Source organism: Pristis pectinata, chromosome 20 (assembly GCF_009764475.1).
Source record: "Pristis pectinata isolate sPriPec2 chromosome 20, sPriPec2.1.pri, whole genome shotgun sequence".
NCBI lineage: Eukaryota > Metazoa > Chordata > Chondrichthyes > Rhinopristiformes > Pristidae > Pristis > Pristis pectinata.
The window spans coordinates 36,576,619-36,601,435 of NC_067424.1; the positions used below are offsets into that span (position 1 = coordinate 36,576,619).

The following is a 24,817-nucleotide window of genomic DNA, read 5'->3' on the forward strand; positions in this document are numbered from 1 at the left end:
TTAATAGGAGTAACATTCAATAGTCTGGTAAATCAGCTTGCCCCACACCACCAAAGTGTCAGGGATATCGGATTATCGGAGTTTTACTGTAAAGCCAGTCATGTCCTCGGCACAGTGGGAAGAATGGATGGGAGACGGACAGTGGGAGAGGAGTTATCAGTTAGCGAGGGAGAAGGTTATTTCTGTGACCACACGTGTGATTCCAGGATTATTTGTTGCTTTCTAGGTCTGTGCGTCGAGGATGTGACTGAACATTGTAGAATCTTCCAAGGTGGAGGGTGGAGGGTGGAGGGAAGGGGAAGATCCATCTGCGTACCAATAACTTTGGTAAAAGGAAACACAACAAACCAGAAAAAAAGAAAATAGAAGCAGGAATAGGCCATTCAGCCCATCAGCTCTGCTCTACCACTCAACATGACCATGGTTGATCATCCACTGCTGTACCCTGTTCCCACCTTCTCCCCACACCCTTTGATACCTTGAGCATTAAGAACTACCTCTACCTCCTCTTTCAATATACTTAATGACATGGTTTCCACTGTCTTCTGTGATAGAGAATTCCACAGGTTCACCACCCTCTGGGTGAAGAAACTTTCACCTATCTTGGTTCTGAATGACATACCCTGTGTTCTGGGGCAGCAGCACCTGGTTCTGGATTCTCCAACCAAAGGGAACATCTCCCCTCTACCTTATCGGTCATGTTAGAATTTTGTAGGTTTCTACGTGATCTTCTCTCATTCTTCTGCACTCCAATCTGTCCTCGTACATCGGTCCTACCATCCCAGGACTCAGTCTGTGGAACCAACATTGCGCTCCTTCCATGGCAAGGATATCCTTCCTCAGATTTGGAAACTGCAGATAAAACTCCAGTTGGTGTCTCCCCAGGGCCCTGTTCAGCTGCAGCAAGACAGCTTTGCTCCTGTATTCAGATCCTCTTCTAATGAAGGCCAACATATCACTTGCCTTCCTAAATGCAGCACCTGAACACTTGCTCCCAGTGACTGGTGTACAAGCAAATCCAGCATTCAATGCACCTGCCTCATTTCCCAATCAATCAGAATTCAGAGTCATCCCTCTTTCTGTTTTTAAAACCACCCCATAAAAGATCCATTTATTCATAGTCAGTTTTTCTGCAATCAACCAATTCTCACTCCGAGCCACTATATTACTCCCAATCTCATGTGCATTAATATTGCAGACCAGCCTCATATGTGAGACCTTATCAAAAGTCTACTGAAAATCCAATACATCACATCCACTCTTTCTCCCTTAGTATTTTACTAGTTACATCCTCGAAAGGCCCCTGTGGTTTGTTAAGTAAGATTTCCCTTTCATTAAGCCATGCCACAGATGTTGGAAATCAGAACTGCTTTCTTTTGAAGGGTCATTGAACTGAAAAGTTAACTCTGTTTCTCTCTCCAAAGATGCTGAGTCTCCACAGAAACCTTCTGACTCTGAGACAGGACAATTTGAGGATGGGGAACAGAAAGGTTAGGGCTGAGAGTTTAAGAGGTATTTTCTGTTCCTATACAGTGGGCGCTAACCAACGTTAAGTCATTGATGTGTTCTTTGTGTGAGATAGATTTCAGGACAAACCACATTTGGAAGTGTGAAATTAAATGGTGAGGAAAGGTACCCATCTAAAAGATTAGATTGCAGCTATTTCCTCACTCCAGAGAACGAGGGCTCATTCTGTCATTTACAAAGTACTGAATCTCTGGCATAACATACAGGATTTGCGTTTTAAGATTCATGTGAATTTGATAACCTGTATGATACGTGGGCTTGACGTCTCACCTTCCCGATGTCTGACGTGGTCCACGTCAATATCCTCAGCGTGTGTGATCCAGTCAAGGTACCCTTTCAGATCTTCATCCAGCTGCTGCTTCTCCCTGAACTTCTGGAAGTCTCCTCGTGACTTGGCTTTCTCTCTCTCCCTGGAGAACTCCCTGGAATACAGACAGTCAGCAAGTCACTCCTATAGTGGATACTCCTTGACTTCGTATTGACTGAAAAGTCTGATCTATAAAAATAGAGTGCACTTCCAAAATTGTACTGATGGTAACATGCAAATTTTCTTTCAGATCATCACCCTGCCCTGTTCTTTCTTTCCCCACACCCCCATGTCCCTGCATTTAAATGCAATCGCGCTGTGTCTGCCGCTCCTGCCAACAGGATATGATGGTGTAATAAAAATCCAAGTCAAATTCAGGTCGAGTTTATTGTGATATGCACAACTACACGTACGCACAGATGCAATGTAAAACTTACTTGCAGCAGCATCACAGGCACATAGCATCAGATAAGCAGCATTCACAAGAAAAAAAACATAAACCTATATTATGCACGATTTTTACAAGAAAGAACACAATTAGAACAAAAGAAAATCCACTGTAGTGCAAAGTGATCATAATGTTGCTACACTGAAATACTGATTAGTGTTGTGCAGGTTGGTTCAGGAAATAAATGGTTGAAGGAAAGTAGCTGTTCTTGAATTTGGTGGATTTCAGGCTTCTGTACCTCCTACCCGATGGTAGCTGTGAGAAAATGGCAGAGTCTGGATGATGGGATCTTTGATGACAGATGTTGCCTTCTTGAGGCAGTGCCTCATGTAGATAGTACTGATGTGGGGAGGAACGTGCCGGTGATGTATTGGGCCAAGTCCACTACTCCCTGCAGTTTCTTACTTTCCTGCGCATTCGAATTGCCATGATACAACCAGTCAGGATACTTTCAACAGTACATCTGTCGAAGTTTGTTAGAGTGTTTAGTGACATGCTGAACCTCCTTAACCTTCTAAAAAGTAAAGATTCCAGAGGTCCACAGTGACACAGCTGGTAGGGAGCTGTCCTAGAGAAATATAGTGTGGAAATAGGCCCTTTGGTCTACTGAGTCTATACTAACCATCAACCACTCACTTACACTAGTCCTACATAACGCCTGAGACCTGGGTTCAATCCTGACCTCAGTTGCTGTGTGTGTGGAGTTTGCACAGTCTCCCTGCGACTGCGCAGGTTTTCTCCCACATCTCAAAGACAGGCAGATTGGTAGGTTAATTGGCCACTGTGAATTGCCCTTAGTGTGTAGGCAAGTGGTAGAATCTGGGGGGAGATGATGGAACGTGGGGTGAATGGAAAAAAGGTAATAATGTAGGACTAGTGTAAGTGAGTGACTGATGTTCGTACAGACTCAATAGACCAAAGGGCCTACTTCTGTGCTATCTCTCTCTAGGACAGTTCTTCAGGTATCTCTCCAGGAATTGTTTAAGTAAAAAGATCATGGTCACAGGAAGAACACAGTCAGAGTTCAACATTACAGGAAGATTGAAACAAACTCTGGGTGATAAAAGCATCAGTGATCAGGAGAATCAGTGACTAGTTAGTGAAATGACTGAAAGCAGTCACCGGTCCTGACAGCCTGCCAGGAAATCATTAGGGATGATGAATTGTGACAAGGATTACAAACAAGTACACGCAAGAGAGATTACTTTGCACTCTCAGGGCATGGACATCAATGGCCAGGTCAGTAATTATTGGCTATCCCAAATTGCACTTAGGAACCATGGTTTGATCATGAGTGCCTCAGTGGTCAACCACGTGGGCGTGGAACTGGAGTGACTTATAAGGGGGATAAGGAGGATATTAGGACGCTAGGTTGTTGAACAATATAATAATCCCATGTTCACTTTTATCCACAACAGCCTAATATTTCCAGATTTGAAATGAATCCAAATTGTTAAAGGAAATGGAGGAGAGAAGTAGGTCAGACTGGCTGGATCATACCTGGGAATTGATTTGTCAGGGCCCGACACACTGTTGTTACACTGCAATTTTCTCAGATTTCTCTACTCACCCACTCAGAACACCGAGGACCAGGTTGAGCACAAAGAATGATCCCAGCAGGATAAGGCTGACAAAGTAGATCCAAGGCCACTCATTACCAATGGCATCATTAACCTGCAAGGTACAGATACAAGGGTGAGCTTACAAATATAAAGTATGGATTTATATATAGCCCTGACTGCACCAAAACATCTGATGAAATTTCACAGGTACATGGTCCAAGAGGACTCTCGCAACACAATCTTGATTATCTGGCAATAAAGGCAGAGAAATGCAGCTGCCTGTGGGAAACAAGGAACTAATAAAATGAAGCAGTGGTAACTGGAGAATGTCAACAAACACACCCATCAGAGGCACACAAGGCCACCGACCGACAGCAGTGAAAGGACAAGTAATTGCTAGACAGAGCACACCACACAAGCTGAACAAGAAGCCAGCTAAAGAGGAAGCAAATGTCCAGGAGGCAGAAATACAGAAGCAAAGGGAATGGGCACAGGAGAAGGCCATTTGGCCCCTCAGACCTGCTCTGCATTTTAAACAGGATCATGGCTGATCATCCAGTTCAGTAGCCAGTTACCTTCTTCCCCTTCTCCCTTGGGCATTAAGAAATATCTCTATCACCTTCTTCAACATATGTAATGGCTTGTCCTCCACTGCCTTCTGTGGTGGAGAATTTCACAGATTCACCACCCTCCAGACAGAGAAATTTCTCCTAATGTCAGTTCTAAGTGACATATCCCATACCCTGGAGCCGCAAACTCTGGTTCTGGATTCTCCAGTCATTGGGCGCATCCTTCTTGTGTCTAGTCATTTTAACCCTGTTATTTTATAACTTTCTATGTGATCCCCTCTCATTCTTGTAAACTCCAGTGATTACAGATCTAATTGACCCGATCTCTCCCTGTACGTCAGTCTCCACATCCCAGGGATCAGTCCAGTAGACCTCTGCTGCACTCCATCCATGACGAGAACATCCTTCCTTAGATAAGGAGATGAAACTGCATACAGAACTCTGAAAGGGGTCTCACCAAGGCCCTGTACAAGTTTAGCAAGACATCCTTGGTCCTGCACTCAAATCCTCACACAATGAAGGCCAACATACCTTTTGTCTTCCTGCGGCAGCTGAATGCTAGCGTTCTGCGAGCGGAAAACGAGGACTCCCAGATATCATTGTACCTCTCCCTTTTCCCAAAACAGCACAGATATAGGCCCTTCGGCCCAACAAGTCCATGCCAACCACGGTGCCCACCCAGCTAGTCCCAATTTCCTGCGTTCAGCCCATATCCCTCTATGCCCAGCCCCTCCATATACCTGTCCAAGTTCTTCTTAAATGATACTATTGTACCTGCCTCAACCACTTCCTCTGGCAGCTCGTTCCATATACTCACCACCCTCTGCGTGATAAAGTTGCCCTTTTAAATCTTTCCCCTCTCACCTTAAATCTATTCCCCATAGTTTTGGACTCCCCTACCCTGGGGAAAAGATTGTTACCATCCACCTTATCAATGCCTCTCATAATTTTAGACGTTTCTACAAGGTCGCCCCTCATGCTCCTACATTCCAAGGAATAAATACCAATCCTGGCCAACCTTTCCCTATAACTCAGGCCCTCTAGTCCTGGCAACATTCTCATAAAGCTTTTCTGCACTCTTTCCAATTTAACCACTTTTTTCCTATAAGAGGGTGACTAAAACTACACAGTACTCCAAGTGCGGCCTCACCAATGACTTATACAACTGCAACACAATGTCCCAACTCCTGTACTCAGTGCCTTGACTAAACACCTTTTTCATCACCCTGTCTACCTGAGACGCCGCTTTCAATGAACCTTGCACTTGTACTCCAAGGTCCCTCTGTTCCATTACATTCCTTAGTGCCTTACTATTCATAGTATAAGTCCCACGCTGGTTTGACTTTCCAAAATGCATCACCTCACACTTATCTGCGTTAAAATCCATTTGCCATTCCTTGGCCCGCTTCCCAAACTGATTAAGATCCCCCTGTAATCTATAATAACCGTCTATTCTATCAACAACACCTCCTAATTTCTTGTCATCTGCAAATTTACTGATCAAGCCTTGTACATTCGCATCCAACTCACTTATATAAATAATGAATAACTAGGGTCCCAACACCAACCCCTGCGGCACACCACTAGTCACCAGCCTCCATTCCGAGAAACAACCTTCAACCACCCTCTGCTTCCGACCTCCAAGCCAATTATGAATCCACCTAACTAGCTCTCCCGGGATTCCATGGGACCTAACCATCCAGACCAGCCTACCATGTGGAACCTCGAAGGCCTTGCTAAAGTCCAAACAAACCACATCCAATGCCCTACCCTCATCTACCTTTTTGGTTACCTCTTCAAAAAACTCTCAAAGGTTTGTCAAGCATGACTTTCCATGTACAAAGACACGCTGACTCTTCCTAATCAGATTCTCTCTGTCCAAATACTGGTAGATCCTGTCCCTCAGAATTCCCTCCAGTAACTTTCCCACTACTGATGTCAAGCTGACTGGCCTGTAGTTCCCTGGCCTGTCCTTGCTACCCTTCTTAAACAACGGAAGAACATTAGCCACCTTCCAGTCTTCAGGAACATCACCAGCGGCTAATGATGAAGCAAGTATCTCCGCAAGGGCCTCTGCAATTTCTTCTCTAGCCTCCCACAATGTCCAAACATACACTTGGTCAGGACCTAGGGATTTATCTACCTTAAAGTGCTGTAAGGCTGCAAATACTGTACCTTCTCCATGGTAATACGAATTTTCTCCAAAACATCTCCACGACTTACCCTTATCTTCTGAGCAACCAGGATTTTTCTCCTCAGTAAACACAGAGGAGAAATATTCATTAAAAATCCCACCCACCTCCTGCGGCTCGAGACATAGGCGGCCCTGCTGATCTCTAAGGGGATCTACTCTCTACCTAGCCACCCTTTTATTCTTTATCTAGCTATAGAATCTCTTGGGATTTTTCTTAACCTTGCCTGCCAGATCCATCTCATACCCTCTCTTTGCCCTCCTGATTTCCCTCTTAAGAGTATTCTTAATCTTTTTATAGTCATCAAGGGATTCACTCGTCCCTGACCTCCTAAACCCAATGTATGCTTCTTTCTTTTTCTTGACCAGAGCCTCAATATCCCTCGTCAGCCAAGGTTCCCTAAACTTGCCAAACTTACTCTTCACCCTAACAGGAACATGCTGCTCCTGGACTCTTGATATCAGATAATAATCTGTTTTGCTGTATTTAGAAACTAAGTGGATAACCTCACTTATCCACATAAAACTGCATCTGACATGCATTTGCCCACTCATCTAAATTGTCTGAATCACATTATAGCCTCTTTATATACTCCACACAGCCCTCACAACAGTCCAGCTTTGTGTTATCTGCAAATTCAGAAATGTTACATTTAGTTCGCTCATCCAAATCATTGATATCTACTGTGAATAGTTGGGGTCCAAGCACCAATCCTGGCAGCACCCCACTAGTGACTGCCTGCCGCCCAGAAGAAGCCCTGTTTATTCCTCCTCGTTTCGTTTCTATCAACTAATTCTCAATCCATGCTAAGATATTACACTCAATCGCAAGCACTTTAATTTCACACACTTATCTCTTACCTGAAACCTTATCAAAAGCCTTCTGAAAATCCTAATACATCACATCCATTGGTTCTTCCTTATGAATTCTGCTAGCTACATGCTCAAAAAACTCCAGTGTGATTTCCCTTTCATAAACCCATGCTGACTTTGTCCAATCCTGTGAAAGTTTTCCAAGTGCTTGGTTATTGCCTCTTTTCCAATAGATTCTAGCATTTACCCCACTACTGATGTTGACTGATCGATCTATAATTCCCTCCCCCCGCCTCCTTTTTTAAATAATGGGGCTACATTTGCCATGCTCCAATCTATAGGAAGTGTTCCAGGGTGTAAAGAGTTTTGGAAGATGATCACATTGCATCCACCGTTTCCAGGGCCGCTTCCTTTAGTGCTCTGGTATGTACATTATCAGTCCCTGGGAAATGACAACCTTGAGCCTCATTAATTTCACTATCATATCTTTATTAATACTAATTCCTTCATTTCCTCCCTCTCTCTAGATCCTTGGCTCCCTATTGCATCTGATAGGTTATTTATGTCTGGCTTTACAAAGACAGTATCATGTAATTGTTCTGCCATTTCTTTATTCCCATTTATAATATTACGCCTGACTCAGGAGACCCATATTTGTTTTCCCCAACCCCTTTCTCTCCACACATTTATAGAATACTTTACTGTCAGTTATCAATCCCCCTGCAAGTTTGCCCCCATACACCATATCCCCCCTCTTTTTGTCCTCCTTTGCTGAATCTGAAACTATACCCAATCCTCAGGGAGCTTCTTTTTCTGACAACTTTGTATGCATCCTCTATGGATCTAATGTTATCCCAAATTTCTTTCAGGAGGCACATTTGAGCCCTCTTTCCTGACTTATTTTTGTGACAGACAGGAATAAATAATTTCATAATTTGTAGAGTCAGAAAGCAATACAGCCCAACTCATCCATGCCGACCAAGATGCCCATCCAACCTAGTACCATTTGCCCACATTTGGCTCATATCCCTCTCAATCTTTCCTATCCATGTACCTGTCCAAGTGTTTTTTAAGTCATTCTTTAAATATTATTCAATGCCTATCTGCCTTCAACCCATTCAGTGACATTCCCTGATACATCACAACCAAACGAGCAGCTCGTAGATTCAGCATTTTCTTGGTTCAGATTCAGACCCTAGTTTTTGGTTCTACTGCCAAAAACTACTTCTACTTCTTCATCTTGATGAAGAATTCTATCATATTACAGTTGCTTTTACTGAAAGGACCACACACAACAAGATTGTTAACTACGTCAATGCAGACCCCCAAACAAAGGAAGAGACCGGGCAAGCCATCAAATCCTTTAAAAGAGGGGAAGCTCCTATTGACGGCAACTGGAATGTTGCACTGCTCGATCCTGAGTATAGTACATAGAACAGTACAGCACAGGAACAGGCCCTTTGGCCCACAATGTTGTGCCAATCTAATTAAATTAGTAATTAAATGCCTAACAAAACGAATCTCCTCTGCCTACTCCATATCCCTCCATTCTCTGCACATTCAGGGGCCTACCTAAGAGCCTTTTAAACACCTCTATCGTATTTACCTCTACGACCACTCCTGGCAGAGCATCCCAGTCACCCACCAATCTCTGTGCAAAAAACTTACCCCACACATCTCCTTTGAACTTACCCCCTCTCACCTTAAATGCATGCCCTCCGGTATTGGTGAGCAACATGTATCCTGGCCACTCTATTTACATCAGTCTGGGAAAGGGATATCCAGGAACGGAGCGCTCTGCGATTGTAATAACTCGGTGTGATGCTGCACCAAATAACCGCAGGTGCTTAAAAGTGGAATTAAAACAGAAAATGCTTGAAACAGTCAGCAGATCAGGCAGCATCTGTGGAAAGAGAAATAGGGTTAATGTTTCAGGTTTGTCGAAGGATCTTGGACCTGAAATATTAACTCCATTCCTCTTTTCACATCTGTTGCCTGACCAACTGAACATTTCCAGCACATTCGGTTTTTCGTATCAGATTGATCAGGATAAAATGGCAAAACTAAACTCAAAACTTATCAAAGCCACATCTTTCCAACACTGTTGGGGAAATGAGCAGTGTCCAAACTGTCTTCATTTCATACAGATGCTGTGAAGATATCAATAGATGAAGTTATCAATAGAGGACAGGGGAGAGAGGGAAACATGCTGGAACTGTGAGATACATGATACTGCAGTTACTGGCAATCTGAAATAAATATACCCAGCAGCTCAGGCAGTATCTGTGGAGAGAGAAACATTGAGTTAACATTACAGGCTGATAACCTTACATCAGAACTGGCCTGTTCTGGTACAAACTAGAAAGAATGGTTATCTAAAACTTATTTCTTTAAATATTGAATAAAATCATTGTCCAGCATACATCAAAGGCCATCATCAGTGTTCTCAGTAAAAAGCCAGGTGGTTTTCAGAAAGAGGCTGTGTGCAGAGACTGGATCGTTAGTCTATGAAACATAATGGAACAATGCTCAGAATGGCAACAGCAGCTCCACACAAACTTCACAGATTTTGAGAAGGCTTTCATCAGCATCCACAGGACTAACCTGTGGCATATCAACAAAAGCTTCGACTCAAATTTTTAATGCATTGTTTATCACTGTGGGCTCAGTGTTGCAGTGTAAAAGGTAGTGGGGCAGGGATGTGTCACGTCTGCGACTCTCCTTAGTGCTGCCTTCAATTGGGAAATGCAGTGCGCAACCAAAGACATGCCAAGGATCAGATGCACTCCTTTTACGTTCCTTGAAGACCTTGGCTTTGCAGATGATCTCCTTCTCCCATCACAAACCATGGAAAACAAGCAACTCAATGCATTCAGCAGCAAATCGGATAAAATTAGCTGCAGCAACAGAGATATCATGACCTTCAACAATGCCTCACCATCACCTGTACAGAGAGGAGAATCACATTCCCACTAACACAGAAACATTCACATACTTGGGCAGCATCATCAGTCAGGACAGTGGAACAAACCCAGACACTCACAACTGAATCAGCAAATCTTGAGAGATTAAACAGAGTCTCGAAATGGTAAGGATAAAATACCAGAAACAAACTCAAGATTTATCATCTCTGCATCTTTTCAACACCACTACAGAACAGGATGCTGGGGAATGAGCAGTGTCCAAACTGCAATAAGGTCATAGAAATGGGCCCTTACAGCCCACCTCATCCATGTCAAGCACAATGCCTATTGATGCTAATCCCATTTCCCGTACCCCTATCCTCCTTTCCTATCCGAGTACCTGTCGAGATGCCTTTTAAATGCTGTAATTCTATCTGCCTCCACCACCTCCTCTGGCAGCTCGGTCGAGATAACCACCACCCTATGTGTGAAAAAACTTCAGGTCACCTTTAAATTTCTCCCCTCTCACCTTCAACCTGTGCCCTCTAGTTCTGGACTCCCCTGCCCTGGGAAAATAATTCTGACTATCTACCCTATCTATGCCCTTCATAGCTTCGAACTCTGTAAGATATGAGCCTTCCTAAGTTCCAGCAAGAACAAACCCAGCCTATTCAATCTCTTGTTATAACTGCACACCTCCATTCCAGGCAACATCCTGGTCAATCTGTTCTGCACTTTTCATATAAAGGCAAAAGGGCTACAGATGCTGCAAAGATATAAATAGATGGCTGAGGATAGGGGAGAGTGGAAAAAATGCTGGAACTGCACAATATGGGATATTGTTGTTGAAAATATAAAATAACCAAGACTGCTGAAAATACCCAGCAGGGCCGGCAGTATCTGTGGAGAGAGGCATGGTAGTGTAGTGGTTAGCACAATGCTACTACAGCGCCAGAGACCCAGGTTCAATTCCGACTGCTGTCTGTAATGAGTTTGTACATTCTCCCTGTGTCTTCGTGGGTTTCCTCTGGGTGCTCCGGTTTCCTCCCACATTCCAAAAAAAAGACGTATGGGTTAGGAAGTTGTGGGCATGCTACATTGGCGCCGGAAGTGTGGCAACACTTGCGGGCTGCTCCCAGAACACTCTACGCAAAGATGCATTTCACTGTGTGTTTCAATGTACATGTGACTAATAAAGATATCTTATCTTATCTTATTGGGTTAACATTACAGGTTGTTGACCTTACATCAGAACTGGCCTGATCTGATATAAACTGGAAAGGATAGTATCTGAAACTGTTGAATTCACTCTTGAGTCTTGAATGCCTAATCTTTACTGCAACAAGTTTGATTTCTAACTCTTTGAGTTCTGATGAAAGGTTATTGACCTGAAACATTAACTCCGCTTCTCTCACCACAGATACCCGGTGAGCATTTCCAGCATTTTCTAATGTTACTTCACTTCATGCAGCCCGCCTCAGAAAGGTTATCCATATCTTCTGGGCAGAACAACCTCAAACCAGGACCTAGTTCAGAGCAGCTATGAAGATATGAGCACCATTGCTGGAGATGGACTGTTCACATACAAAGCTAATCACATCACATGGACACCTGGAGATAAGCAACGTCAAGGCTTTCCAGAAAATAACAGTAAGGAGCTGTGGATGCAAAGCTGAACAACCTGGGGAACAGCTGAGGAACCAACGGAAAAGACTTGCCAGAAGCAGACTGAGATGGAGGAACTTCATCACTGTCCTAAACACCAGAGGCACAACAAGCAGCAGGCAAATATCTTACATAATTAAACACAAGCCATTTAAGAAGATATTAGGTCACATGATCAAAGGTTAGTCAAATGGTAAATTTATGGAGCATCTCCAAGGGGATAAGAGCTAGAAAGGTGGAAACATTTAGGATGTGAATTCCAAAACAATGGGAATTTATGGCTGAAGGTGCAGCCACCAGCGGAGGAACAATTAAATTCAGGCATGGACGTCTGCGGGGGAATTACAGACAAGGAGGCGCAAGGCCATAGGGGTTATTTGAAGAGAAGGATAAGAATCTTAAAATCAAGGAGATACTGTAGGTCAATGAGCAGTGGAGTGACAAGTGAAAGCACATTGCTAATTAGGTCACCACAAGCAGAGTTTTAGATGACATTATGTTTTCATAAAGTAAGAGTGCTCAGAAATATTGGCCTAAAGTAACATCACACACTGGCATTCATACATCAAATGAGATTCCTGGTGAATGTCATGCAGTAGATGAACCAATGATAGTGTACCGTTATTGGTACACCATCATTAGATCGAACTTGTATAGTCCTAGTTGCCAAAAGGATATAGAGGCACTGGCGAGGGTGCAGGAAAGATTTACTAGTACGATGCCAGAAATGCAGGGATAACAGGAAAGGATGAACAGACTGGGTCTCCTTTTCCTTGAGAAAGCTGAGGGATGACCTATTAGAGGTGTTTAAAATTATGAAAGGTGTTGATACAGAGAGAATGTTTCTTCCTGTGGGGAAGAGTGCAACTATAGGCTGTTGATATCAGATAGTCGCCGAGAGAACCAGCAAGGAATTCAGAAGAAACTTTACCTAAAGAGTGATGAGACTGTGGAGCTCACTTCCTCAGAGAATGGTTGAAGTGAATAGTATGGATGCATTTAAGAGAAGGCTGGACAAGCATATAAGGGTGAAGGGATGGAGGGCAATGCTTATAGATATGGATCAGGGAAGACTCAATGGCATGGAATAGTTGGGCCAAATAGCCTGTTTCTGTGCCATAGACCCCATGCAAAGTAATTCACTGAATGTCACATGCATAATTGTTACACACCGGTGCTCACACACCAACAACATGCCAACAATCTCTGACAGAACGTCAAACAAACAAAGGTCAACATCACTCACTGGCAGTCACTTACCCAGTATAAGACATCAGTCCAGCCCTCCATGGTGATGCACTGATATACAGTTAGCATTGCAAAGCCAAAGTTATCGAAGTGAGTGATACCGCTGTTGGGCCCAGGCCAACCTGACCTGCACTCTGTTCCATTTATGGCACAGTGTCGACCACTGCCCGCATGGGCACAAGGTGCAGGCTCCTCCTCCACTATGATATCTGTGCCAATAAAGGTGTGTGTGTGAGAGAGGGAGGGAGAGAGAGAGAGGGAGGGAGGGAGAGAGGGAGAAAACAGAGAGGGAAGGGGAGAGATAGGGAGGGAGGGGAGAGAGAGAGGCAGGGAGGGGGGGAAGGGGAGAGAGAGACAGGAGGGGGAGAAAGAGGGAGAAAGCAGGGGCAGCAATCAAGTGAGAGGCAGTAAAAGGCAAGAGGAGTATGTGTTGTGGCAGGGAGTGGGGTTCTAGGCGTGGAGCAGATGTCATTAGTGGGGAATAAGGGTAATGGGCAGGAGGCAAGAGTTATTGGTGGAGTGTGAGTTTTATCTGTCTGACCATCGACCCTTTATCTCTACGTGCACTCAAACGGCCCATACTCTTCTGTTCACACTATACATACGTGTTCCCACACCACCCCATTGTGTTCACATTGTATTTGTGTGCACTCACACTGGTTCTGAAAGATCAGGCAAATGAGGACTATGGGGAACTGGCATAGATGTGGAGCCAAAGCTTGGGGCAGATCAGCCATAATCATATCGAATGATGGAGTAGGCTTGATGGGCTGAGTGGTCTACTCATGCTCTTATATTCTTGTAGCTGACTGGATGTTCACATTATACTTGTTCACACTGACTTGGAACATGTTCTAATAATATCTGTATGTTCTCACTGTCCACATGCTCTAATACTATGTGTATTCTCACTGTCCAAGCCTCACTTTATTCACACTGCTACTGTTGTATTCACATCGCCCTTACCCGTTCCCACAACGTATCTGTGTGTGTCTACACACACATACAAATGAGCACCCTCTGCACTCAAGTCTTCACACAGTCCCTGCCACACACTCTGCTCACAAGCTCACAGACTATGTGCATTTTTTTGCTTGAATTTCAATTAAGGTAAGATATCTTTAGTAGTCACATGTACATCGAAACACACAGTGAAATGCATCTTTTTTGCGTAGTGATTTGGGGGCAGCCCACAAGTGTCACCACGCTTCTGGCGCCCACATAGCATGCCCACAACTTCCTAACCCGTACGTCTTTGGAATGTGGGAGGAAACCCACGCAGACACAGGGAGAATGTACAACCTCCTTACAGACAGTGGCCAGACTTGAACCTGGGTCGCTGGTGCTGTAAAGCGTTACGCTAACTGCTACACTACCGTGCCTGCCCTTAATATCACCCTCAATTCACTCTCTCTCTGCATTTGTACTGTATCTGTGTGTACATTCAAACTATGACCCACTTTCAAAACAGAAGAATATAAGGAAAAGCAGGAGGAGGCAACATCCCTCTGGAGAGAGCTACAGCATTCGGTAAGATGCTGATCTTATCCGCTTTTTCACCGAATTCCTAAATCCTCTACTTCCCTTTGTGTCCAAACACCTACTGATATCAGCCTTGAATATAATCCGTGATTGGAGGGTCCACAGCTGTCTGAGGAAGCAAATGCTAAAACATAAGGAAGTTTTTTCCTTATCTTAGATCTAAGTGCCGAAACAGAGTCATACAGCACAGAATCAGGCCCTTTGGCCCATCTTGTCTGTGTGGGCCATCTATTACATTTCTATATTAATTCCATTTCCCAGCACTTGGTCCATAGCTTTCTATTCAAATGCTCATCTAAGCACTTCTGAAATGTTGCAAGAGGACGCGCCTCCACCCCTCCCTCGGGCAGTGGGTTCCAGACTCCAAATGCCCCTTGGCTGGAAAAAAAGTCATCCTCAATTCCCCTCTAAATCTCCTACCCTTTACCTTAAACCTATGCTCTCTGGTTAGAAAGCTGTTATGTTAGTTCTAAAGTCTGGGTGGAGCAAACAGCTTTTTACCATCCTTCCTGTCAGTCTCTCTCAGATCCTTGTATTTCTCAATGGAATCACCTCCTATTCTTCTAAACTCCTGTGATTATAGGCCAGCCTTACTCAATCTCTCCTCATAGGTCAATCTCATCCCTGGAATCAATCTAATGAACCTACCCTGCACTGATTCCAAGGCAAGTATACCCTTCTCTAGGAAGGGAGAGCAAAACTACCTCAAGTACTCCAAATGAGATCACACCAAAACCCTGGACAGCCAAAACTTTACAGTGCAATCCTATTGAAATAAAGGCCAACATACCATTTGTCTACCAACTGCTTGCTGTTATGTGCATGTTTATGTTCTGCATCTATAAATCAAGATACCCGGACACAATTGCTTACTTGTTTTTTCTTCACAGAATCACAGAGTCATACAGCACGGAAGCAGGCCCTCTGGCTCAACCATCAACCACTCATTTACATTAGTCCTACACTCAACCCACTTTATTCTGCTCACACTCTCAACTTCCCCCAGATTATACCATTCATCTACACACAGGGGTAACTTACGGTGGCCAATTAACCTACCAACCCACACATATTTGAGATGTGGGAGGAAACCGGAGCACCGGGGGAAAACTATGAGACATAGGAGCAGAATTAGGCCATTCAGCCCATCGAGTCTGCTCTACATTCGTTCATGGCAGATGTATTATTCCCTCTCAACCTCATTCTCACGTGATCCCAATCCCACATGATCACAGGGAGAACGTGCAAACTCCACACAGACAGAGCCCGAGGTCAGGATTGAATCGGGGTCTCTGGAGCTGTGAGGCAGCAGCTCTACCTGCTGCTGTGCTGTGCTGCCCTTTCTTGTTTAAAAGCAACTCTATTTTTCATTTCTATTCAAAGCAAATCATTTTGCATTTTCCCACAATATACTTGATCTGCCACTTCCTTGCCTGATCATTGAACCTATGCAAATCTCTTCGCGCACACTCTCATGTTATGTTGGTGCTGGAAGCGTGGCAACACTTGCTGGCTGCCCCAGAGCACTCAACGCAAAAGGTGCATTTCACTGTGTGTTTCGATGTACATCTGACTAATAAAGATATCTCATCTTATCCTTCTCACAGTTCTCTTTCCAACTGAGCTGGCGTCATCAGCAAACTTGGATACTCCATCCACATGCTGTCTTTTCATCCACGTCCTTAATGCAAACATCAAACAGCTGAAGGCCCTGTACTATAATCTCTGGGGCACCCCACTGGTAGCAGTCTGGCACTTAAAAAGGCCCATTTACTGCTACTCTGTTTTCTGTCCTTTTAGCAATTCTCTTATTACCCAGCTATAGGGAGGATGTCATAAAGCTGGAAAGGGTGCAGAAAAGATTCACAAGGATGTTGGTCAGGACTGGACAGCTTGAGTTACCTGGAGAGAATGGATAGGCTGGGACTGTTTTCCCTGGAGCAAAGGAGACAGAGGGGTGACCTTATATAGGTGTATAAAATCATGAGGGGTATAGATAAGGTGGATGATCACACTCTTTTTCCCAAGGTATGGAGGTCTAAAACTAGAGGGCATGGATTTAGGGTGAGAGGGGAAAGATTTAATGGGGACGTGTTGGGCAACTTTTTCATACAGAGGGTGGTGGATATATAGAACAAGCTGACTTAGGAAGTGGTATAGGCAGGTACAATTACAACATTTGAAAGGCATTTGGATAGGTACATGGATAGCAAAGGTTTAGAGGGATATGGGCCAAACACAAGCAAATTGAAATCATGCAGCTAGGCACCTTGGTTAGCATGGATGAGTTGGGCCGAAGGTCCTGTTTCTGTGGTGTATAAATCTATGGTTCTATAATAATGTTGTAGTTGTGTAAGTCATTGGTGAGGCTGCACTTAGAGTACCGTGACTACAGTTTTGGTCACCCTGTTATAGAAAAGATGTGGTTAAACTGGAAAGAGTGCAGAAAAGACTTATGAGGATGTTTCCAGGACTAGAGGGTCTGAGTTATAGGGAGAGGTTGGCCAGGCTAGGTCTTTATTCATTGGAATGTAAGAGAATGAGGGGCGACCTTATAGAAATGTTTTAAATTATGAGAGGCATAGATAAGGTGGACAGTCTTTTCCCCAGGGTAGGGGAGTCAAAAACTCAGGGGTTTAGGGAGGGAGGGGAAAGATTTAAAAGGGACCGGAGGGGAAACTTTTTCACACAAAGGATGGTGAGTATATGGAACTAACTGCCAGAGGAAGTGATTGAGGCAGGTACAACAGCATCATTTAAGAAGCACTTGGTAGGTACATGGAGGGGTGGGGCTTAGAGGGATATGAGCCGCATGCAGGAAATTGGGACCAGCTGGTGGGCACAGTGGTCGGCATGGACTGGTTGGGCCAAAGGGCCTGTATCTGTGCTGTATTGCTCTATGACTCCATGACTCTAATATTTTACAACTAACCCGGGGGTTATTTTAAGTAACAATCTTTTGTGTTGTACTTTATCCAACGGCTTTTGAAAATCCAGGTACGCCTCATACTTCAAGTAAACCTATGCATGTGTGTTCACAATGTCTGTGTATGTTCACATGTAGCCACGCGAGTGTTTGTAGTAAATGCAGTGGGTTCAAGTTGTGTTCCCACAAAGGTATTCTGTGTTCTCACTATCTGCGCATTCACACTGTGACATGGATTTACAAATTAGGAATAGGAGTAGGCTATTCAGCACCGTGAGCCTGCTCTGCCATTGAATATGACCATGGCTGATTGGACTATAATTTCAACTCTGCATTCCCACTATAACCTTTCACCTATTTTGGTTATCAAATGTCTACGTACTTCTGCTTTAAAAATATTCAAAGACCATCCTTGTGCACTGTGTCCACTATACACCTGTGTATACTCACACTTTCAGATTCAAAGTGTATGTTTTTACTGCATCTGTGTGCCTGTTCATATGAGCCATATCAGTGTGTTACCACTAAAGCTGGATGTGTGATTGCTGTCATTACACTGAGACTGAGAATTTGTGTGTGTGTTTGTGTGTGTGTGTGTGTGTGTGTGTGTGTGTGTGTGTGTGAGAGTGTGTGTGTGTGTGTGTGAGAGAGAAAAAGAGAGAGAGACAAGAGAGAGAAGGAATGTGAGAATGAGAGGGAGTGTGATTAAGAGTGAGAGAGAGAGAGACCGAGAGAGAGACCAAGAGAGAGAGACAGAGAGAGACCGACAGAGAGACCAAGACCGAGAGAGACAGAGACACAGAGAGACAGAGACAGACAGAGAGAGACAGATAGACAGAGAGTGAGGGACACAGAGAGTGGGGGACAGAGAGGGTGGGGGACAGAGAGAGTGGGGAAGGGACGGAGAGTGAGAGAAAGAATCTATGCATGCATGTCTGCGTGCATATGCACACACATCTGCCCTGTGTGTGTTTGCACTGTATCCAATACATTTGCAATGTTCTCCCTCTGTACCTGTTCCAGTGAAGAAACACGTCTTGTGCATCTTTCCCATGAACAGCTCCAGGCCGATGATGGCGTAGATGATGATCATGAAGAGGACAAGCAGTGCGATGTGGAGCAGTGGGACCATGGCCTTGATGATCGAGTTCAGCACCACCTGTAAACCTGAAAACAGAGATCAATGACCTCCTCACGCAGGCACCCTCTGTTCTAAGAACATAGGAACCACAAAACTGCAGTGCTAGGTCTTGAGGTCTCCTCTGCCTTTCAATTGGATCGTGGCTGATCCGCAAGTTCCTGGCTGATCTCCCTCCACTCTTTTAGCATCCAAGGAGCCATCAGTCTCACTGATAGAATGTCCACAGCTCTCTGGGGTAGGGATTCCAAAAATTCACAACTCACTGAGTAAAGAAACGTCTCGGTGAGAAACGCCAACCCTTTCCCTGAAACAATGCCTCTGATTCTAAGTTCCCCACCCTGAAGAGAGAGGCCCATAGCATCAGACCTGTTGGCCCTGCTCAGAATCTTGTATGCTTAAGTGAAATCACCTCTCACTCCTCTACTCTCCAGCGAGAACAGGCCCATTCCACTCAATCCTTCACAATGGGACAACCCTCTCACCTCATTTATTCAATGTCTCCAAGGCAACTATATCCTTTTTTTAGTAGGAAAATATCATTGAACATAGTACCCTTCACCAACACCTCTCCCATTAACAGCTCATCACATTATTAGAGATTGGAATGGTCATTTTAATATAGAAGTTTAGAGGGATATGGGCCAAACACAAGCAAATTGGACTAATGCAGCTAGGCACCTTGGTTAGCATGGATGAGTTGGGCCGAAGGTCCTGTTTCTGTGGTGCATAAATCTATGATTCTTTCATAGAATTACGTTGCAGTTGTGTAAGTCGATGGTGAGGCCGCACTTAGAGTACTGCGTACAGTTTTGGTCACCCTGTTATAGGAACGATGTGGTTAAACTGGAAAGAGTGCAGAAAAGATTTACGAGAACGTTGCCAGGACTAGAGGGTCTGAGTTAGAGGGAGAGGTTGGCCAGGCTAGGTCTTTATTCCTTGGAACATAGGAGAATGAGGGAAATGGGGAAAAGCGTGAAGACAAATTTATGAACTTAATAAAAAAATACTGAATCACAATCATTACAGCTATTAAACTTCAATATACCGACAAAAGGCAGTGAAAAATAAGAATGGAACTTGTAATGTTCCTGCAGTGCTTGAAAGAAATTACATAAATAAATGCAGAAAGGAATAGAATATACTGATAGAGCAAGATGAATAAGGGTGAGATGAGCAAAATGCAGCACAGCTGAACTGAGCCCAATTGCCTGTTTTTGCAGAGCAAATTCCATGTAAACCTTTATCCTGAATAAACAGGGTCACTGGGTATGCAGCTGTCCACACTCTGAATAAAATACAGATTACTGACCCCCACTATGTGGTTACACAGTGCGTGATTCTCACCATAATCAGTGTCTTATCCTGAACAAGCACAACTCTTACTGTTACTCTTGAATACATTGTGGCTTTATAGTCACAGTACGTAACCCTTAGCTGAATGAGCAGAAACAATGAACAGCCACAGAAAGTGAACCTGCCCCTGAATAAACAGCCAATCAAACCTTCTCGTAAAAGAAGAAAGCAACTGCTCCTCTACTTACTGGGAACACCTGACACCAGACGCAGTGGCCTCAAAACTCGGAATGCTCGAAGGGCTTTCACGTCAAAACCTGCGCTCTTGGCTGATGGGCTGAGGTGCTCCAGTACCACAGTGCACAGCCTGCAAGGAAAGGCGGCAGTGAGTCCCACACTGACACAACAAACTAACCATTGTTCTTCACTAGAGCAGCTCATTCTACATATAATCAAGTACTGCACTCCCCATCCTCTTTTGATCCCTTCCCTGCTTCCTCCCAGAATATGATGACTAGATTTTTTTCTACTGCTCAGTGTTATCAGGTACTTCCGTAAGTAGGGCTGAAAGCCTGAATAACTGGTACTGCTTCTTCTGTCTGTTCAAACTCCAGGTGGATAACAGTGAAGCCCAAGAACAGAAGCAGAAAGCAAGAACCAACTGCATGTTGGCACAGTTAAATCTCCCAGCACAGATTCCTGCTGTCGTCAATAAACAGACCTAGTGTTCAGGGCTCAGGGTCCAAAACAATCTGGTTTTATGATTGAAACGTAAATGAACAATGTTAATAATAGAGAAGGATGAAAGGTACATTGTAATGCTGCGCATAATATCCGACAACTGGCAGTGAAGTAGCTGCTTCCTTCTGTAAACTGGGTGCAGCCTCAATCTGACCAAATTTCCTTGTCAGCCTGACAGAAAAGTTTGCCGCTCTGCGGATGTCTGACTCAGCTCAGACCTGCCATCCCTACTGACTTCATTGAAAGTTGTGGTATTTGTGTACCTACATCAGTTCAACACTAGAAGTCAGGTTAGATAGTGTAGTCAGTAGTAAACTTTTTCCCACAGCAGAGGTGTCTGTAGCCAGAGGGCAGAGGTTTAAGGTAAGGAGTAAGAGGTTTATAGAGAATATAAGGAAGAATGTTTCACCCAGACAGTGGTTGGAGTTTGGAACACAATCTCCAAGAGGATGATGAAGATAGAAAGCTACAGACCAAGTGTTGGGACTAGTATGGACAGGTTCTTGATGGTCGGCATGGACAGGATGGGCGAAAGGCCTGTCTCTTTGCTATATGACTCTGTGACCCTAAATTTCCAAAAGAAAGTTATCCCATGCAATTATATTTCACAACAGTTATAATGTTGGTCATGGAACAGCTTATAAGGTGTCAAGGGGAGCTTTCCTTCCTCCTAACTGGAGTGGAAACATCCCACTCCACAGAATTAAGCACATAATCAAAACTGACTTCACTGCAGTACTGAGCCATCAGAGGCACTGCCCACTGAACGGGCTATTAAACTGGAGGCTGTGAGCTCTGTTGGCTGAGCAGGAAATGCCCAACAGCAGAAGAGCTGGGGAGTTCTCCCTGCGTCCAGAGCAACACTCCTCCTTTAACCAACATTACCTTTCACCTCACTGCCAGTTGTGGGATTTTATGCACATCTCAGCATGCTTCCTAAATCACAACAGGGACTACACTTTGTCTCACAACGTCCTGATATTGTGAAAGTCCATTTTCCCCTCCATCCCTCCTTCCCCTTTGAAGTTCTCTTCTGCAAACTAAATACTTCCTTGTTGAAAAATTGTTTTTTGCATCCTTCCTGCACATTGTCCATGGAAACACAGAATATGACAAAACCCAGCGCAGACAAAATAAATAATACAAGTGTGGATGCATTAACTAAACTAGTGGGAACTCTGGGACTAAACAGATCAACACAAGATAACCCCGGGACTTACCCAACAAACACGATGACAAAGTCCAAGATATTCCAAAAATTCCGTAGATAGGCATCCGGGTGAAAGAGAAATCCATAAACAATAATTTTCAGAATTGCTTCAATCGTGAATATTATCAGAAAGATATACTCGACCTTTTCCTGCATGTGTGAGAGAGAGAAACCGAGGAAGTGTATGAGTTTGGTGATTGAATCCAGTCTGTTCCCTAAAGAGACACAAGAAATTCTGCAGATGTTGGAATCTGCAGCAATACACAGCAATACTGGAGGAACTCAGCAGGTCAGGCAGCATCTATGAAGGGAAATAAACAATCGACATTTCGGGCCGAGATCCCTCATCAGGACTGGAAAGGAAGATGGCAGAAGCCAGAATAAGAAGATGGGGGGAGAGGGAGGAATACACGCAGGCAGGGTAGAGGTGAGTTAAGGTCCCCTAAAGGGGGCCTTCAAGATATCAAACAACCGACAACAGTACAGCGCTTGCACGAAATAGTCTTAAATATACATTTAATCATTTTCTCGGTCACGGGGGTATCCCCTCTGACTCACTCCTTGCCACTCTCTTAAGACTAAGAAGTGATCTTCCCCAACATTAGATACAGCCCAAGACTTAGTTGACCCATCCCATTTTCTTGTGGCCCAGGGTGTGGTCTCTCCTCCAGCCAACACACAGCCTCTGACAGCAAAATGTGACCTCTTTTGGAGGCGTACATTCAACATGTATGTAGATTTAGAGATAGCACAGAACACCATAGAAAGCATCCTATCTGGATGCATCACGGCTTGATAAGGCTATTGAACAGTTCCCTTATACAATGAGATGGACTATGACCTCATGATCTACCTTGTTGTGACCTTGCACCTTATTGCACTGCACTTTCTCTGTAGCTGTGACACTTTACTCCATAATGTTATTGTTTTTACCTGTACTACATCAATGCACTCTGTACTAACTCAATGTAGCTGCACTGTGTAATGAATTGACCTGTACGATCGGTATGCAAGACAAGTTTTTCACTGTACCTCGGTACAAGTAACAATAATAAACCAATACCAAGTTAACATGCAGAATAATCATTGAGGGAGCTTGTGCCCCTACTGCAAACCACTCCCTCCCTCTGCCCCTTCTGCTCACCAGTCACACACCCCAATCTCACGATGTGGTGTCCCCTCCTCCTGTGATCCCCACCTCACAACTTCAGGATGTGATCTCCCCCTCACACCTCTCCCCACCCTGTGATCTCCCCCTCACTCCTCTCCCCACCCTGGGATGTGATCTGCTTGCCTCTGCTATCTCCAGCCTGCTCGGCAGTCTCCCCTCCTATCCTCTCCCTGGTCCCAGATGGGGCTCCTTCTCCCACTTTTTCCCCAGTTTTGGAAGTGGTCTCCCCGCCTGTTCCCCATCCCCAGTCTGGGTTGTAGTAACCCCTCAGTGTCCCTCCTCAGAGGCAGAATAAGCCTCTGTCCCCAATCCCTTGCTCCTCTCTCCCCTGCACAGAATACCTCTCGACTCCTCTCAGCCTCTCCCAACCCGAGCTTCCAATGACCTAGCTACTTTCACTTCTGTAATTTGTGCCACCTCAACGTATCTGCTGCTAGGGGCCCTCATCCATAGACTTTGTTACCTCCAGACTTAATCTAGCTGGCGTCCTGTCTCCCCTAAATTTGTGCTCATCCACAACACTGATGCTTAGATCAAGTCTTATTCACCGTTATCCCGTGCCTGCTGATCTAAATTGGCTTCCAATCTAACAATGGTTCAGATTTAAAATACTCCGGAGTGTAAATCACAATGCTGCCTTGCCTTTAACCATCTCTTTAATCTGCTCCAGTCCTACAAGCTTTCAGGATCTCTGCACTTCACATACCAATTCTCCGTTTGCTCATCCCCAGTTCTAATTGGTGTGGCATTGATGACCATGGTTCTGTAATCCCCTTCCAAAACTTCACCTCCCTACTTCTCATCCCTCATCCAAGCCATCCCTTAAAACTGAACTCTGACCATGTTTTTAGAATCTGTCCTTTTCCGAGGAAACTTGGAATGAAATTTTCAAGTTGGTTAATACTTCATCATTATGTGCTCGTCACTCTCTCCTTCAATTTAAAGTGGTCCATAGAGCTCACTTGTCTAAAGATAAACTATCCCGTTTTTATTCTGATATATCTCCTTACTGTGATAAATGCAATAATGGAGTGGCTTCCTTAATTCACATGTTTTGGACTTGTCAGAGTCTTAAAAAATATTGGACAGAGGTCTTTCATACTTTTTCTGTACTTTTTAAAATAAATTTTAAACTTAATCCTTTGACTGCACTATTTGGGATTGTTGGAGAAAAAGATATAACTTTGAAGGTTTCTGATTTACATATTCTGGCTTTTATTTCTCTTATAGCCAGGAGAGCAGTATTGCTTAAATGGAAGGAAGCTACTCCACCTACGTATGGTTATGGGATGTTATGTCATACTTGAATCTAGAGAAGATTCGCTGTCCAGTTTTTGAATCTAACCTAGACTTTCAAACCCTGTAGGGACCCCTTTTGAATTATTTTCAAAATCTCTGATTTGGGGACTGAAATGTAGATATTGGCTGACAGTGTTACAATTTTTTTGAGGTTTTTCCTTGCTGTTTCTTCTATCTAACAGCTTCGGGTTTTGGTAATGGGGGTAGAATTTTTTTTGTAATAAAATATTTCAATTTTTTCTTTCCTTATTAACTAACTAC

General features: G+C 44.1%; 1 protein-coding gene across 1 annotated transcript in view; it reads right to left on the bottom strand.

Annotated features, from left to right (window-relative positions):
* Positions 1–24,817, bottom strand: part of LOC127581076 (voltage-dependent L-type calcium channel subunit alpha-1S-like) — a 136,821-nt gene that overhangs the window by 92,088 nt on the left and 19,916 nt on the right. Inside the window, exons 3-8 of the mRNA XM_052035146.1 lie at positions 22,097–22,236; positions 20,384–20,502; positions 18,716–18,868; positions 13,246–13,442; positions 3,853–3,956; positions 1,798–1,949 (exon numbers count right to left, since the gene is read on the bottom strand). Coding sequence (XP_051891106.1) covers positions 1,798–1,949; positions 3,853–3,956; positions 13,246–13,442; positions 18,716–18,868; positions 20,384–20,502; positions 22,097–22,236 — 865 coding nt within the window. The remainder of the gene's footprint in view (positions 1–1,797; positions 1,950–3,852; positions 3,957–13,245; positions 13,443–18,715; positions 18,869–20,383; positions 20,503–22,096; positions 22,237–24,817) is intronic.